General features: G+C 41.7%; 1 protein-coding gene across 1 annotated transcript in view; it reads left to right on the top strand.

Moving 5' to 3' along the window:
* Positions 1–18,174, top strand: part of TTN (titin) — a 265,677-nt gene extending 247,503 nt beyond the window's left edge. The window contains exons 282-300 of the mRNA XM_079130304.1: positions 257–562; positions 646–927; positions 1,088–1,681; positions 1,801–2,088; positions 2,190–2,489; positions 3,069–3,371; positions 3,710–4,012; positions 4,120–4,704; positions 4,832–5,137; positions 5,254–5,553; positions 6,179–6,754; positions 6,848–7,153; positions 7,517–8,110; positions 8,245–13,976; positions 14,100–14,256; positions 14,970–15,661; positions 15,754–15,907; positions 16,427–16,729; positions 16,862–18,174. Of these exons, the coding sequence (XP_078986430.1) occupies positions 257–562; positions 646–927; positions 1,088–1,681; positions 1,801–2,088; positions 2,190–2,489; positions 3,069–3,371; positions 3,710–4,012; positions 4,120–4,704; positions 4,832–5,137; positions 5,254–5,553; positions 6,179–6,754; positions 6,848–7,153; positions 7,517–8,110; positions 8,245–13,976; positions 14,100–14,256; positions 14,970–15,661; positions 15,754–15,907; positions 16,427–16,729; positions 16,862–17,160 (12,380 nt within the window). The 3' untranslated portion in view covers positions 17,161–18,174. The remainder of the gene's footprint in view (positions 1–256; positions 563–645; positions 928–1,087; positions 1,682–1,800; positions 2,089–2,189; positions 2,490–3,068; positions 3,372–3,709; positions 4,013–4,119; positions 4,705–4,831; positions 5,138–5,253; positions 5,554–6,178; positions 6,755–6,847; positions 7,154–7,516; positions 8,111–8,244; positions 13,977–14,099; positions 14,257–14,969; positions 15,662–15,753; positions 15,908–16,426; positions 16,730–16,861) is intronic.
* The last annotated feature ends 520 nt before the right edge of the window (positions 18,175–18,694 follow it).

Raw genomic sequence — 18,694 nt, 5'->3', positions numbered from 1 at the left:
GAATACACCCAGTTAGCTGAAGTAGTAGGGAAGAAACCTCTAACTTCCTAAAGCAATCTGATTATTAAAATAATAACAGTGATTATGTAACATATACAGCTGTGCTGTAATATCAGAAGAGCCCAGTTACAAAGCTGGTCTTCCTGAGTGTGGACACAGAGCAATAATGCCTTTGTGAATCTAGAAAACCAAAATTACAATTCTCAAAGTTTCCTTATTTGTGTAATATCTACATCCCAATTTTTTAATTCCACAGATACCCCTGGACCACCTTCTGCTCCAAGAATTGTGGATACCACCAAGCGCAGCATTAGTTTGGCATGGACCAAGCCCATGTACGACGGTGGCGCTGACATCATTGGATATGTCCTTGAAATGCAAGAGAAGGACACTGATCAGTGGTACCGAGTGCATACCAATGCCACAATTAGAAATACTGAATTCACTGTGCCAGACCTTAAAATGGGCCAGAAATATTCCTTCCGAGTTGCAGCTGTGAACGTGAAGGGTATGAGTGAATACAGCGAGACAATTGCTGAAATTGAGCCTGTGGAAAGACTAGGTATTTATAATCAAAACTTATGTGAATTAATTTCTCATCTGACCTCTTCGTGAATTAATTAAATTTTGATATTTATTTTCCAGAAATACCAGATCTTGAGCTTGCAGATGATCTAAAGAAGACTGTGACCCTCAGGGCTGGGGCCACGTTGCGCCTGATGGTGTCTGTATCTGGAAGACCACCTCCCGTTATCACATGGAGCAAAAAGGGCATTGACCTTGCAAACCGGGCAATTATTGACAACACTGAGAGTTATTCTTTACTCATTGTGGACAAAGTCAATCGATATGATGCTGGAAAATACACAATTGAAGCAGAAAATCAATCTGGCAAGAAATCAGCAACAGTCCTTGTTAAAATATATGGTAAGTATTCTTAGAAGTAGATTCTCTGAAAAGGTTCCTTGACCTGTGATTGATCACTTCTTTAGAGAAGACCTATGTAGATTATATTCTCCTGTCCCGACCCCAAATCTATCAACCAATCAGGCAAAGATGAAATATGGATCTTTCATTCTATTTTTAGATACTCCTGGTCCCTGTCCTTCAGTGAAAGTTAAGGAAGTTTCGAGAGATTCTGTGACTATTACTTGGGAAATTCCCACAATTGATGGTGGTGCTCCAGTCAACAACTATATCATTGAGAAACGTGAAGCTGCCATGAGAGCATTCAAAACAGTCACTACCAAGTGCAGCAAGACACTTTACCGGGTTTCTGGACTTGTAGAAGGAACCATGTACTATTTCAGAGTTCTACCAGAAAATATTTATGGTATTGGAGAACCTTGTGAAACATCTGATGCAGTCTTAGTCTCAGAAGTGCCATTGGTGCCTACAAAGCTAGAGGTGGTTGATGTCACCAAATCCACTGTTACCCTCGCCTGGGAAAAACCACTCTATGATGGTGGTAGCCGACTCACTGGATATGTTCTTGAGGCCTGCAAAGCAGGCACAGAGAGATGGATGAAGGTTGTCACCCTAAAGCCCACAGTGCTAGAGCATACCGTTATTTCCTTAAATGAAGGTGAACAATATCTATTCAGAGTGAGGGCACAAAATGAGAAAGGCGTGTCAGAACCAAGAGAGATCGTCACAGCTGTGACTGTACAAGATCTCAGAGGTATGTACTGAATAGCCAAAAAATAACAATAGTAAAGTAAAATGAAAATATTCAGAGTTCATTACACTTTATTGTTAGAAATAATGCTTAAAACTAAATGCCTAATTTCTTTCTCATAGTGTTGCCAACAATTGATCTTTCTACAATGCCTCAAAAGACCATCCATGTCCCAGCTGGCAGACCTATAGAGCTGGTGATTCCTATTGCTGGACGTCCACCTCCTACTGCTTCCTGGTTCTTTGCTGGTTCTAAACTGAGAGAATCAGAGCGTGTCACAGTTGAAACTCACACTAAAATAACTAAATTAACCATCCGTGAAACCACTATAAGAGATACTGGAGAGTACACACTTGAATTAAAGAATGTTACTGGAACTACTTCAGAGACCATTAAAGTTATCATTCTTGGTAAGAATGTGTGACAAAGACACAAGAAAGTTGTTCATGTTTGGTCACCCAGTTTTGATTTAAAGTGAAAACTAATTTCCTGGATTTATTCTTCTTTTTAGACAAGCCTGGTCCACCAACTGGACCCATCAAAATTGACGAAATTGATGCTACATCAGTTACCATTTCCTGGGAAGCCCCTGAACTGGATGGTGGTGCTCCATTGAGTGGCTATGTTGTAGAACAACGTGATGCTCATCGTCCAGGATGGCTGCCAGTTTCTGAATCAGTGACTAGACCAACATTTAAGTTTACCAGACTCACTGAAGGAAATGAGTATGTGTTCCGTGTGGCTGCAACAAACCGCTTCGGGATTGGCTCTTACTTGCAGTCTGAGGTCATTGAGTGTCGCAGCAGCATCAGTAAGTCCTTGCACCCCTCTGTTGCTCTCCCTGCCTCTGATTATGAATGTTAACAAAAAAGAATTGGTTTCTTCCCTGATGTGATGAAAACTAGCTGGGAATATAGCTCAGTTGGCTGAGTACTTGCCTCATATGCACAAGGCCCTAGGTTCAATCCCCAGCACCACAAAAAAAAAAAAAAGAAATTAACTCCAGGATCTAAAATTTCTAAAACCTCCTTTCCTTGAAAGTTTTCAACATTAGATTTTTTTCAATGTCCTCATTCTTATGAAAGAGAAGAAGGGAATTAGGAGAGAAGGAGGGAAAGAAGGAAGAAATGGAGGAAGAAAAGTAAGATGGGAGAGAAGAAAGTAGGACAGATAAGCTGTCTGTTATAGTAAGAAAAAATAGAGTACATGCATAAATGTTTATAAATTGAAGAAAATAAGGAATAGAAAAAAGTACAAAAGTGAAAGCATTGGTAAAATATTCACAAGTGTATAATATGCCATTTAAAATACTAAAAGTTAACATGAATAAACATGAGTCTTTTTAATTTATTCTCAATGCCACATTGTGTTTACCTCTGTCTTGCTGCAGGCATTCCTGGACCCCCAGAAACATTACAGGTATTTGATGTCTCCCGTGATGGCATGACACTTACTTGGTATCCACCTGAAGATGATGGCGGCTCCCAAGTGACTGGATACATTGTGGAACGCAAAGAAGTGAGAGCAGATCGGTGGGTCCGTGTAAATAAGGTACCAGTGACGATGACACGGTACCGCTCCACTGGCCTTATTGAAGGCTTAGAATATGAACACCGTGTCACAGCCATTAATGCAAGAGGGACTGGAAAACCAAGTCGTCCTTCCAAACCCATCGTTGCCATGGATCCAATTGGTAAAGAACGTCTTATATGAGTCAAGCTTATTGAAATATAATTTATATGTAGTAAAATTAATCTTTCTGAAGTATGTAGTTCTATGAGTTCTGAAAAATGTGCTTTTATGGAATCACCACCATAATCAAACTATAGGAAATAGAATACAAAAATTTAGAAAACAAAAAGTAGTCTAATGCTAAAATCCATACATCAAAAACTCACAGTGTGGGCTGGGGAGATAGCTCAGTTGGTAGAGTGCTTGCCTTGCAAGCACAAGGCTCTGGGTTCAATCCCCAGCACCACACAGTTAATTTTCAACTTTGAAGCAATTTTAACAAGTATGTTTTCTTCCCAGCTCCACCAGGAAAGCCACAAAATCCAAGAGTAACTGATACAACGAGAACATCAGTCTCCCTAGCTTGGAGTGTTCCAGAAGATGAAGGAGGATCTAAGGTCACGGGCTACTTGATTGAAATGCAAAAAGTAGATCAACATGAATGGACCAAATGTAATACCACCCCAACCAAGATTCGGGAATATACTCTAACACACCTACCTCAGGGCGCTGAATACAGATTCCGTGTCCTTGCTTGTAATGCTGGTGGACCTGGAGAGCCTGCTGAGGTACCAGGAACTGTCAAAGTTACAGAGATGCTTGGTAAGACACATCATCATTTACTTTCTGCCATACCTACCTTAAGACTTATTGCTTACTCCTCCACATTAAAAAAAAAAACTAAATTGTAACCTTACCTTTTTCCCCAGAATATCCTGACTATGAACTTGATGAAAGATACCAGGAAGGTGTCTTTGTAAGACAAGGTGGAGTCATCAGACTTACCATACCAATCAAAGGAAAACCATTCCCAATATGTAAATGGACCAAGGAAGGCCAGGATGTTAGTAAGCGTGCCATGATTGCAACATCCGAAACACACACTGAGCTTGTGATCAAGGAAGCAGACAGGGAAGATTCTGGAACTTATGACTTGGTTCTGGAAAACAAATGTGGCAAGAAGACTGTTTACATCAAGGTCAGGGTGATAGGAAGTCCCAACACTCCAGAAGGGCCACTTGAATATGATGACATACAAGCCCGCTCTGTAAGGGTCAGTTGGAGACCTCCTGCTGATGATGGTGGTGCTGACATCTTAGGCTACATCCTTGAGAGAAGAGAAGTGCCTAAAGCCGCCTGGTATACCATTGATTCCAGAGTCCGGGGTACATCTCTGGTAGTAAAAGGCCTCAAAGAAAATGTGGAATACCATTTCCGTGTTTCAGCAGAAAACCAATTTGGCATAAGCAAACCCTTGAAATCTGAGGAACCAGTCATACCAAAAACACCACTGAGTAAGTACTCTTTCAACCTCAAAATTGCAAAAAATTATTTCAGTATTCTTGTTTTTAAATGAAAGCAATCAGTTTCCAAGATTTGGGACTGTCTCTGACAGGTATGGGTTTTCCACTTTATTTATAGATCCTCCAGAACCACCAAGCAATCCTCCAGAAGTACTTGATGTGACCAAGAGTTCTGTGAGCTTGTCCTGGTCCCGACCTAAAGATGATGGCGGCTCTCGAGTCACAGGCTACTACATTGAACGCAAGGAAACATCAACTGACAAGTGGGTCAGGCACAACAAGACTCAGATAACCACCACAATGTACACTGTCACTGGGCTTGTTCCTGATGCTGAGTATCAGTTCCGCATCATTGCACAGAATGATGTTGGCCTAAGTGAGACCAGCCCTGCTTCTGAACCAGTTGTCTGTAAAGATCCCTTTGGTAAGGAGAAATCCTCCAGAGGGACTGAAAATCAAAGAAGCAAGCCAGTTTTAGTCTTTTTATCTCAATTCACCTATAAATCTAATTCTCTTTTCAATTATCTTAAAATATTCCAGATAAACCAAGCCAACCAGGAGAACTTGAGATTCTTTCAATATCCAAAGACAGTGTCACCCTACAGTGGGAGAAACCTGAATGTGATGGTGGCAAAGAAATTCTTGGATACTGGGTTGAATATAGACAGTCTGGAGACAGTGCTTGGAAGAAGAGCAATAAGGATCGTATCAAGGACAAGCAATTCACAATAGGGGGGTTGCTGGAAGCTACTGAATATGAATTCAGGGTTTTTGCTGAAAATGAGACTGGGCTTAGCAGACCTCGAAGAACGGCTATGTCTGTAAAGACTAAACTAACATGTAAGTAGCCTTGAGTTCTCTGCCTATAATTTACAAACTAAACAACATATTAAGACTAACTATTCTTCTCTACTAAGTAGAATTCCATCGAGAGTTGCTGGAGAACAAGTATTTGGAAATAAATCACTTGCTAGGGCATATGGACACACAGGGAACAGATAATAAGGTATACAGGAAGCCATTCCAGACACAGAGTGCCAGCAGGAGATGTTAGATGCATGAACTAAAGCATATTCCTGGAACAATTCCTATCTCTAATGCAATGTGTTTTTTCATACCTCCTAGCAAGATTCAAAGGGTTAACAAATGTACCCAACTTCAAGGGGCAGGAATACTAAAGGTTTATAGAGAGAACTCATATTTCCCCAAGACCTTTTATTACATTGTTTAATGTCTTCCCAAGCATAAAAAAGTCAGTCTACAAAGCAATATGATGATGTGCTTAATTCATTCATTTCCACATGACTTTAGCAAAATGACTTCAAAGAATCTGTAAGAATTAAAAGTTATATGTACCTCTTAACATCATAGCATTAGCAGTAGGATAAATTCATTCCTGATATACAAGGACAAAGGATTATAGATTTAGTAGTAATGCATTAACATTTCGGTTCATCTCCTTCAGCTGGAGAGGCCCCAGGAGTACGCCAAGAAATGAAGGATGTTACCACCAAACTGGGTGAAGCTGCTCAACTCTCATGCCAGATTGTCGGAAGGCCTCTTCCTGACATCAAATGGTACCGATTTGGTAAGGAGCTCATACAAAGCCGGAAATACAAAATGTCTTCAGATGGACGCACACACACTTTGACGGTTATGACAGAGGAACAAGAAGATGAAGGCGTGTATACCTGCATAGCTACCAATGAAGTTGGAGAAGCAGAAACCAGTAGTAAGCTTCTCCTGCAAGCAGCACCACAGTTCCATCCTGGTTATCCACTGAAAGAGAAATATTATGGTGCTGTGGGTTCTACACTTCGACTTCACGTCATGTACATTGGTCGTCCAGTACCTGCCATGACTTGGTTCCATGGGCAGAAACTTCTGCAAAACTCAGAAAACATTACTATTGAAAACACTGAGCATTATACTCATCTGGTCATGAAGAATGTCCAGCGTAAGACTCATGCTGGGAAATATAAAGTTCAGCTCAGCAATGCTTTCGGAACAGTTGATGCCATTCTTGATGTAGAAATACAAGGTATTTTGTTTTTGCTTATGGTGATTTTCTATTTAAAAAAAATCTTGGGAAACACACTATGACAATCACTACAATTACATTTTATCCCAACAGATAAACCAGACAAACCTACAGGACCGATTGTGATTGAAGCTCTATTAAAGAACTCTGTGGTCATCAGCTGGAAACCCCCGGCTGATGATGGCGGCTCCTGGATCACCAATTACGTGGTGGAGAAGTGTGAGGCCAAGGAAGGGGCTGAATGGCAATTGGTATCTTCAGCCATCTCAGTGACAACCTGCAGAATTGTGAACCTTACAGAAAATGCTGGCTATTACTTCCGGGTCTCAGCTCAGAACACCTTTGGCATCAGTGATCCCCTGGAGGTTCCCTCAGTTGTGATCATTAAGAGTCCATTCGGTGAGTACAACCTGAATCCTCTTTTCTATTTCTTATCTTATATGCTAAAACCCTATCTGTACACAAAACTCTTCTGAACAGAAATAAATTTTGAAAGGAAATAGCAAAGATTCAGATAAAGTAGAATACCTTTTCCTCTTACTTTAAGTGAATGTGTGCAAATCTAAAAGGGGAAGTATGTACCCTAACTCCTTCTTTATAGGGGAGTTTCATTTTTTGACACATTTCTTAGCATAGGTAACCAGCTTCATTTGTCTGAAAGAGCTATTTTAAATAGAATTTGGGATCATTCTGTTTTTAAAAGAAGTTTTTAATGAAGATGTCTGTTTCACCTCATGACTCAATTTTTTAATTTTCTAATAGAAAAGCCAAGCGCTCCTGGCAAACCAACTATTACTGCTGTCACAAAAGATTCTTGTGTTGTGGCATGGAAGCCACCTGCCAGTGATGGAGGTGCAAAGATTAGAAATTACTACCTTGAAAAGCGTGAGAAGAAGCAGAATAAATGGATTGCTGTGACAACAGAAGAAATTCGAGAAACGGTCTTTTCAGTGCAAAACCTTATTGAAGGTCTTGAATATGAGTTCCGTGTGAAGTGTGAAAACCTAGGTGGGGAAAGTGAATGGAGTGAAATATCAGAACCTGTTACTCCCAAATCTGATGTCCCAATTCAGGCACCACACTTTAAAGAGGAACTGAGAAATCTAAATGTGAGATATCAGAGCAATGCTACTTTGGTCTGCAAAGTGACTGGTCATCCAAAACCTATTGTGAAATGGTACAGGCAAGGCAAAGAAATCATTGCAGATGGATTAAAGTATAGGATTCAAGAATTTAAGGGTGGTTACCACCAGCTCATCATTGCAAGTGTCACCGATGACGATGCCACTGTTTACCAAGTCAGAGCTACCAACCAAGGTGGATCTGTGTCTGGCACAGCCTCCTTGGAAGTGGAAGGTAAACACAAATCAGTAAATGTCAGTTTGATGTTTGATGACCTACCATTAATTTGGGGGGGGGGGTGTTACACTTAATTAGATAGTGCAAGGTGTTGCTACATCATATTCTTTTCTTCTTTTATTCTGATACAGTTCCAGCTAAGATCCACTTGCCTAAAACGCTTGAAGGCATGGGAGCAGTTCATGCCCTCCGAGGCGAGGTGGTCAGCATTAAGATCCCCTTCAGTGGCAAACCAGACCCTGTGATCACCTGGCAGAAAGGACAAGATCTCATTGACAATAATGGCCACTACCAAGTTATTGTCACAAGATCCTTCACATCGCTTGTTTTCCCCAATGGAGTGGAGAGAAAAGATGCTGGTTTCTATGTGGTCTGTGCTAAAAACAGATTCGGAATTGATCAAAAGACAGTTGAACTGGATGTGGCTGATGTTCCTGACCCACCCAGAGGAGTAAAAGTCAGTGATGTCTCACGAGATTCTGTCAACTTAACATGGACAGAGCCGGCTTCTGATGGTGGCAGCAAAATCACCAACTATATTATTGAAAAATGTGCAACTACTGCAGAAAGGTGGCTCCGGGTAGGACAGGCCCGAGAAACACGTTATACGGTGATCAACTTATTTGGAAAGACAAGTTACCAGTTCCGGGTAATAGCCGAAAATAAGTTTGGCCTGAGCAAGCCTTCTGAGCCTTCAGAACCAACCATAACAAAAGAAGATAAGACCAGAGCTATGAATTACGATGAAGAGGTAGATGAAACCAGGGAAGTTTCCATGACTAAAGCATCCCACTCCAAAACCAAGGAACTCTATGAGAGATATATGATTGCTGAAGATCTTGGACGTGGCGAGTTTGGAATTGTCCACCGTTGTGTTGAAACTTCCTCAAAGAAAACATTCATGGCCAAATTTGTTAAAGTCAAAGGAACTGATCAAGTTTTGGTAAAGAAAGAGATTTCCATCCTAAACATTGCTAGGCACAGAAATATCTTATACCTCCATGAATCATTTGAAAGCATGGAAGAATTAGTTATGATCTTTGAGTTCATATCAGGACTTGACATATTTGAACGCATTAACACAAGTGCTTTTGAACTCAATGAAAGAGAAATTGTAAGTTATGTTCGCCAAGTCTGTGAAGCACTGGAGTTCTTACACAGTCAAAATATTGGACACTTTGACATTAGACCAGAAAACATCATTTATCAAACAAGAAGGAGCTCCATCATTAAAATCATAGAATTTGGTCAAGCTCGTCAGCTGAAGCCAGGGGACAACTTCAGGCTTCTGTTCACTGCCCCTGAATATTATGCACCAGAAGTTCACCACCATGATGTTGTCAGCACAGCCACAGACATGTGGTCACTTGGGACACTGGTATATGTGTTGCTAAGTGGTACCAACCCATTCCTGGCTGAAACTAACCAACAGATAATTGAGAATATCATGAATGCTGAATATACTTTCGATGAAGAAGCATTTAAAGAAATTAGCCTTGAAGCCATGGATTTTGTTGACCGGCTATTAGTGAAAGAGAGAAAATCTCGCATGACAGCAACTGAGGCACTCCAACACCCGTGGCTGAAGCAGAAGATAGACAGAGTCAGTACTAAAGTCATCAGAACATTAAAACACCGGCGCTACTACCACACCCTGATCAAGAAAGACCTCAACATGGTTGTGTCAGCAGCCAGGATCTCCTGTGGTGGTGCAATCCGATCTCAGCGGGGAGTGAGTGTTGCTAAAGTTAAAGTAGCATCCATCGAAATAGGTCCGGTTTCTGGGCAGATAATGCATGCAGTTGGTGAAGAAGGAGGACATGTCAAATATGTATGCAAAATTGAAAATTATGATCAGTCTACCCAAGTGACCTGGTATTTTGGTGTCAGACAGTTGGAGAACAGTGAGAAATATGAAATCACCTATGAAGATGGAGTGGCTACCATGTTTGTCAAAGACATTACCAAGTTCGATGATGGTACCTACAGATGTAAAGTCGTCAATGACTACGGTGAAGACAGTTCTTATGCAGAGCTGTTTGTTAAAGGTGTGAGAGAAGTTTATGACTATTACTGCCGTAGAACCATGAAGAAAATTAAGCGCAGAACAGACACCATGAGACTCCTGGAGAGGCCACCAGAATTTACCCTGCCTCTCTATAACAAGACGGCTTATGTGGGTGAAAATGTCCGGTTTGGAGTAACTATAACTGTCCACCCAGAGCCTCGTGTAACATGGTATAAATCAGGTCAGAAGATCAAACCAGGTGATGATGACAAGAAGTACACATTTGAGTCTGACAAGGGTCTTTACCAATTAACAATCAACAGTGTCACTACAGACGATGATGCCGAGTATACAGTTGTGGCAAGGAACAAATATGGTGAAGACAGCTGTAAAGCAAAGCTAACGGTAACCCTACACCCACCTCCAACAGATACTACCCTAAGACCCATGTTCAAACGACTACTGGCCAACGCAGAATGCCAAGAAGGCCAAAGTGTCTGCTTTGAGATCCGAGTGTCAGGCATTCCCCCACCAACATTAAAATGGGAGAAAGATGGTCAGCCACTGTCCCTTGGGCCTCACATTGAAATTGTTCATGAAGGCTTAGATTATTATGCTTTGCACATCAGGGACACTTTGCCTGAAGACACAGGTTACTATAGAGTCACAGCCACAAACACAGCTGGGTCCACCAGCTGCCAGGCTCACTTACAAGTGGATCGCCTGAGATACGTCAAACAGGAGTTCCAGAGTAAGGAGGAACGGGAACGACACGTACAAAAACAGATTGACAAGACACTAAGAATGGCTGAAATTCTTTCTGGAACTGAAAGTGTGCCGCTGACACAGGTAGCCCAAGAGGCTCTGCGAGAAGCGGCCATCCTTTACAAACCAGCAGTGAGCACCAAGACCGTAAAGGGGGAATTCCGACTTGAGACAGAAGAAAAGAAGGAGGAGAGAAAACTCCGCATGCCTTACGAAGTACCAGAGCCACGCAAGTACAAACAGACGACGGTAGAGGAAGACCAACGCATCAAGCAGTTCGTGCCCATGTCTGACATGAAGTGGTATAAAAAGATCCGTGATCAGTATGAAATGCCTGGGAAACTGGACAGAGTGGTACAGAAGAGACCCAAGCGCATCCGCCTTTCCAGATGGGAACAGTTCTATGTGATGCCTCTTCCGCGCATTACGGACCAATACAGACCTAAGTGGAGGATTCCCAAGCTGTCCCAGGACGACCTGGAGATGGTGAGGCCAGCCCGCCGGCGGACGCCCTCTCCTGACTATGGCTTTTATTACAGGCGCAGGAGACGCTCTCTGGGGGACATGTCCGATGAAGAGCTGCTCCTGCCCATTGATGACTACCTGGCAATGAAAAGGACAGAGGAGGAGCGGCTGCGGCTCGAGGAGGAGCTTGAGTTGGGTTTCTCGGCTTCACCCCCCAGCCGGAGCCCGCCACGCTTTGAGCTTTCTAGCCTCCGTTACTCTTCTCCACAAGCTCACGTCCAGGTGGAGGAAACAAGAAAAGACTTCAGGTATTCGACCTATCACATCCCTGCCAGAGCTGACACGAGCACGAGCTACGCGGAGCTGCGGGAGCGGCACGCCCGCGCCTCCTACCGACAGCCCAAGCAGAGGCAGAGGATCATGGCCGAGAGGGAGGACGAGGAGCTGCTGCGGCCAGTCACCACCACCCAGCGCCTCTCAGAGTACAAGAGTGAGCTTGACCACCTGTCCAAGGAAGAAAAGTCTAAAAAGAAATCAAGACGACAGAGAGAAGTAACCGAAATAACAGAAATTGAGGAAGAATACGAAATCTCAAGACGTGCTCAGAGAGAATCATCCTCATCCGCCTCCAGGCTCCTGAGACGGCGGCGCTCCCTGTCGCCAACTTACATTGAGCTAATGAGGCCAGTGTCCGAGTTGATCCGATCACGTCCACCGCCAGCTGAGGACTATGAAGAGGATATAGAAAGAAGGTCCCCTACTCCAGAGAGAACCCGCCCACGTTCCCCCAGCCCTGTGTCTAGTGAGAGATCACTCTCAAGATTTGAGAGATCTGCAAGATTTGATATCTTTTCCAGGTATGAGTCCATGAAAGCTGCTTTAAAGACTCAAAAGACATCAGAGAGGAAGTATGAAGTCCTGAGTCAGCAGCCTTTCACACTGGACCACGCCCCTCGGATCACACTGAGAATGCGCTCCCATAGGGTGCCTTGTGGCCAAAACACTCGCTTCATCTTGAACGTTCAGTCTAAGCCAACTGCTGAGGTTAAATGGTACCACAACGGTGTGGAGCTCCAAGAGAGCAGTAAGATTCATTACACCAACACAAGTGGTGTCCTGACGCTGGAGATTCTGGACTGCCACATTGATGACAGTGGAACCTACCGTGCTGTATGCACCAACTACAAAGGAGAAGCTTCTGACTATGCAACCTTGGACGTAACAGGAGGAGATTATACCACTTATGCATCCCAGCGCAGAGACGAAGAGGTCCCCAGATCAGTTTTCCCTGAGCTGACAAGAACAGAGGCATATGCAGTTTCATCATTTAAGAAAACATCTGAGATGGAAGCTTCGTCTTCCGTCAGGGAAGTGAAGTCACAGATGACAGAGACAAGGGAAAGTCTCTCATCCTATGAACACTATGCTTCTGCAGAAATGAAAAGCACTGCATTAGAAGAAAAGTCACTGGAAGAAAAATCCACAACCAGAAAGATCAAGACGACATTGGCTGCGAGAATTCTAACAAAGCCACGGTCCTTAACTGTCTACGAAGGCGAGTCTGCCAGGTTTTCTTGTGATACAGATGGTGAGCCGGTACCAACTGTGACCTGGTTGCGTGGAGGGCAAGTGATAAGTACTTCTGCTCGCCACCAAGTGACCACTGCAAAGTACAAATCAACCTTTGAGATCTCTTCAGTGCAGGCATCTGATGAGGGCAGCTATAGCGTGCTGGTAGAGAACAGTGAGGGGAAGCAGGAAGCACAGTTTACCCTGACCGTTCAGAAAGCCAGGGTTACAGAAAAGGCTGTGACATCCCCACCCAGGGTCAAATCCCCAGAGCCTCGGGTAAAATCTCCAGAAGCAGTGAAGTCTCCCAAACGAGTGAAATCTCCAGAACCAGTGACTTCTCATCCAAAAGCTGTGTCACCCACAGAGACAAAGCCTACACCAACAGAGAAAGTTCAGCAGCTGCCAGTCTCTGCCCCACCAAAGATAACTCGATTCCTGAAAGCAGAAGCTTCTAAAGATGTTGCAAAGCTAACCTGTGCAGTTGAAAGTAGTGTATTAAGTGCAAAAGAGGTCACCTGGTACAAAGACGGCAAGAAACTAAAGGAAAATGGGCATTTCCAGTTTCATTATTCAGCAGATGGTACCTATGAACTCAAAATCCATAATCTCACTGAATCTGACTGTGGAGAATATGTTTGTGAGATTTCTGGGGAAGGTGGAACTTCCAAAACTAGCTTCCAGTTTATGGGACAGGCTTTTAAGAGTATCCATGAGCAGGTATCAAGCATATCAGAAACCAAGAAATCAGCTCAGAAAATTGCTGAGTCAACAGAAACCAAGAAATCAGCTCAGAAAACTGCTGAGTCAACAGAAACCAAGAAATCGGCTCAGAAAACTGCTGAGTCAACAGAAACCAAGAAATCAGTTCAGAAAACTACCGAGTCAACAGAAATCAAGAAAACTGAGCCAAAAGCTCCTGAACCAATTTCCTCAAAACCAGTAATTGTTACTGGGCTACAGGATACAACAGTTTCTTCAGACAGCATTGCTAAATTTACAGTTAAAGTCACTGGAGAACCTCAGCCAACTGTCACCTGGACAAAGGATGGAAAGGTAACCAGTTCTTAAACTGTTCCTTTTTCTTTTTAAAACACTAATCTCTCCCCTCACCCCCACTCACCATTTTAAAGAGAAATTAAGTGACATTTAATAATTAAAATCATTTGCATTTCACAGGCTATTACACAAGGAAGTAAATATAAACTCTCTGAAGACAAAGGAATATTCCTCTTAGAAATTCATAAGACTGAAACATCTGACAGTGGACTTTATACTTGTATGGTAACAAATTCAGCTGGATCTGTGTCCTCCAGCTGCAAACTGACAATAAAAGGTAGGCCAATGTTTGTTCTTAACCAACATTTTCCAGAAAACAATATAAAGGAAACATTTTTTAACACCCCCATAAATACACAAGAAAATTTTAAAGCAAAAGTTTTTTTAAAATTCTAGAATGCTGTTTGTACCTAAATGTAGAAGCGCACGTAGTTGAAGTTAATGTGAACTTTTACATCAATATAAAGATCATGCCTATTTATGTGGAATTATATAAGATTCCACAAGCAACCCTGGCCCCCAGGAGTACTTAAGAATAAAGTCAGGTGATTATACAAAATGGTACTGCTTCCTTAAACTTTCACTCTTGCTATTTTTTCAAAGCAACACAAAGTTAACAAGAGGTTATATCTGTTTTCCCAATTAAAATTTGTTTGCTTACATCTCTTTTAAAAGGTGATTTAATTTTTCAGTTACTCAAATCTCTTCAGTCCACTTACCTCCTAAATCTTTTGATTATTCCTTTCAAGACCTTTTTCCTTAATTCATAAAAATCATCTTCGACTTAGTTTAAGGAATCATTACATTGATCTTAGAAGTCAGACAGGACAATTTTCCTAGCTCAGAACTGAGATAGAATTGGTTACCTCCACTGCATATTTGGTAGGATTTTTTTTCCCTTCTGACTCTATATTATGCACATGCAAAATCTAAAGAAAGGGTGGAGGTCTTTCCCCATTAAGTTTGCCTTACAGAGGTTTCTCATTTTAGCTGTAAAAGACACTGAGGCACAGAAAATATCTACACAGAAGACCTCTGAAATCACATCTCAGAAGAAGGCAGCCGTCCAAGAGGAAATTTCCCAAAAATCCCTAACTTCTGAAGAAACCAAGGTGTCAGAGGTGAAATCTAAAGAAAAGTTGGCCCTTAAGGAGGAAGAATCAAAGGTTCTTATTTCTGAAGAAGTCAAGAAATCAGCAGCAATCTCCCTGGAAAAATCCATCGTCCATGAGGAAATCACAAAATCATCACAGGCATCAGAAGAAATCAGAACTCATGCTGAGATAAAAGCATTTTCTACTCAGATGAGCATAACTGATGGTCAAAAAGTGACTTTAAAAGCCAACATTGCTGGTGCCACTGATGTGAAATGGGTACTGAATGGCAGGGAACTTACTAACTCTGAGGAGTACAGATATGGGGTCTCAGGCAGCGACCAGACCCTGACCATCAAGCAAGCCAGTCGCAGAGATGAAGGAATCCTCACCTGCATAGGCAAAACCAGTCAAGGCATTGTCAAGTGTCAGTATGACTTGACCTTGAGCAAAGAACTCTCAGATGCTCCAGCCTTCATCTCACAGCCCAGATCTCAAAATGTTAATGAAGGACAAAATGTCCTCTTTTCATGTGAGATCAGTGGGGAGCCATCTCCTGAAATAGAATGGTTCAAAAACAACCTGCCAGTAAGTGAAATCATGAATGCATTACTGAAGAAAATTTTAAATACCATGTCTATTGCTGAGGAACATAAATATTTTTTCCCTCTTCATTTTAGATTTCAGTCTCTTCAAATATCATTGTAAGTCGCTCCAGAAATATATATACTCTTGAAATCCGAAACGCATCAGTAAGTGACAGTGGAAAGTACACAATTAAGGCCAAAAATTTCCATGGCCAATGTTCAGCCACCGCTTCCTTAACAGTCCTCCGTAAGTATATTTTGGCCATTTCCCTTACTTAAGGCCTTCGTGGGGTGGGGTGGAGGGGTCAGGTGTTGCCCGAGCACAGAAAACTCTCAGAGGGCGCTATCAATTCCAGTGGAAGAGGGACAAACATCCTGTGTGAATTCACCCTTAGTCGGTTTCTTTGCAGCTAAACAGAAACTTGGATCAGTTGAATTTCAAAGCAAAGCTACCAATGCCCTTGTAACACTTATTTTCAGAATGTATACTATGTCAACGATTTTCTATTTCACTAATCATTTTCTCCTAGTGACTTCTAGCATCTGCATGTAATGTAATGATAGGAAATGTAAAGATTCGTTTCTTGGAGACATTGAGCTAGCTCTTGACAAATGTATGTATTCATGTATTCGCTTATGCTTCAACAGCAAATTGTTTGGGTTATGTTTCTGTGTGTGTAAGTTTTCATTTCTGTAAGTCACTGTCAGATGTCACCAATTAACCAGATGTCATTGATGTTCACTGTGTATCTGCTATGCTCCACAGCTCTAGTTGAAGAACCTTCCAGAGAGGTAGTATTGAGGACAAGTGGTGACACAAGCTTGCAAGGAAGCTTCTCGTCTCAGTCAGTCCAAATGTCTGCCTCTAAGCAGGAGGCCTCCTTCAGCAGTTTCAGCAGCAGCAGTGCTAGCAGCATGACTGAAATGAAATTTGCAAGCATGTCTGCCCAAAGCATGTCCTCCGTGCAAGAGTCCTTTGTAGAAATGAGTTCCAGCAGTTTTATGGGAAAATCTAGTATGACACAACTGGAAAGCTCAACTAGTAGAATGCTTAAAGCAGGCGGAAGAGGTGAGCAATAAAATTACTGGTAGAGGTAGACAAGCCAAGTAGCGTGGTGTAGTCTTTAGTACACATAATTTAGTAGCAAGCATATCATTATTTTTCCAGTGATCCTAAAACCTTTTTTGTCATTCCCTAAAGGAATTCCACCTAAAATCGAGGCTTTGCCCTCTGATATCAGCATTGACGAAGGCAAAGTTCTAACAGTAGCCTGCGCTTTTACGGGGGAACCAACCCCAGAAATAATATGGTCCTGTGGTGGAAGAAGAATCCAAAACCAAGAACAACAAGGGAGATTCCACATTGAAAACACAGATGACCTGACAACCCTGATCATCATGGATGTACAGAAACAAGATGGTGGACTTTACACCCTGAGTTTAGGGAATGAGTTTGGCTCTGACTCTGCCACTGTGAACATAAACATTCGCTCCATTTAAGAGGGCCTGTGCTCTTACACTCTACATTCATTCTTAACCTTTCACAAATGATTCACATGGACTAATCTTTCTGATCTGTAAATATTTTTTAAACAGTAGTTTTGTATCCACCTAAATGAGTCAAGTTCAAAAATACACATTTCAATCTCTCATAATTGTTGACCTAAGAATATTAGACATTTGCTAACAACATGTACATACTGTACATAGCCGGATTAACGGTTATAAAGTTTTGTACCTTTATTTTATGACATTTTACAATGTAACTTTTGAAACTAACCGTTAGCAGGAGAAAGTTTCTTATGGAACGAATACCCTGCTCAACACTTAATCTTTGTGCCTCAACATACTGTTGATGTCTAAGTATGCCTCAGTGGGTTGAGAAATTCCCCACTGAAGATGTCCTGCCCACCTCAAAGATGATGATGCTGCACATGTCACCTGATATGTGCGCCGATACCTATTGAATCAGAAATGTAAGGCATTGGTGATGTTTGCATTTACCCTCCTGTAAGCAACACTTTAACGTCTTACATTTTCTTGATGATGTCACACTTAAAATTATCATGACTTACATATTACCAGAGCAAAGTGTAACGGCCAACACTTTGTTCGCTTATTATACACTGTCTCTGACATAAAGAGTGCTTGGATAGCTTGGAAAAGTACCATCGCCTGGCCATCCCCTCATTTTAACCAGGTTATCCAAGTATTCCTATGCCAGAGCAGTGCCAACTCCTGGAGGTCCCAGGTGCAGTCAATGCCTTTGTGTGGTAGCTCTAAATTTAAATTACAACTAAAAAACTGGGCAACTAAGCAATGAGCCACAGCAAAAAGTAAAACACAACATCATAAAGCTGTCGTTAAGCTAAAAATAACATTACAAACTGCCCAAAATGTCAATCTGATGTAGTTCTTTTCATGCAAGTATAAATTCAATTGTTAGTTATACTATTGTTTGGACCTCCTTGAGATAGTAACAACAAAATAAAGCAAGCTATCTGCACCTCAAAACTGTGTGGTGGTGGTTTTTTGTAAGATTCTGAGGTAAGGAAGTATGTACTTCACACGTCACAGATGTGATCATAGATAAAGCAGTACAACTTGAAAATTGTCCATGTTAATAAGTTCCTTTAAGCAAATATTTAAGTTACTGTTTTGGATATTTTGTTTTAAAGACCTAGATATAGTTCTTATACACAAATTTATCCTCAAAAGTTTGTTTTCTAAACTTACCAAGAAAAATTATTTTATGGGAGGCAAGTCAACTAAATTCAAAGATGAACATCTGCATTTCACAGTATTTTGTGCTAGACCCCAGAGAGAAAAATGCAAAGGTAATATGAATGGATCTTGTCTATTGAGAAGTACAGTGAACAGAAAATGACAAACACAGGGAAAGTGATCAGTTATGTCACTGAGTCCATATTGACTACTGCAGCTCAAAATTGAGACATAACAAATGAAGGACTGAAGAATTTATTTTAAATAGTGTAGTTCTACCATGCTTTTTGAAATAACTGACACTCCATTT

This window comes from Sciurus vulgaris, assembly GCF_902686455.1.
Source record: "Sciurus vulgaris genome assembly, chromosome: 3".
In the NCBI taxonomy this organism is placed as follows: Eukaryota; Metazoa; Chordata; class Mammalia; order Rodentia; family Sciuridae; genus Sciurus; species Sciurus vulgaris.
Note: the sequence above shows the minus strand (reverse complement) of the source record. Positions and strands in the feature narration are given on the sequence as shown.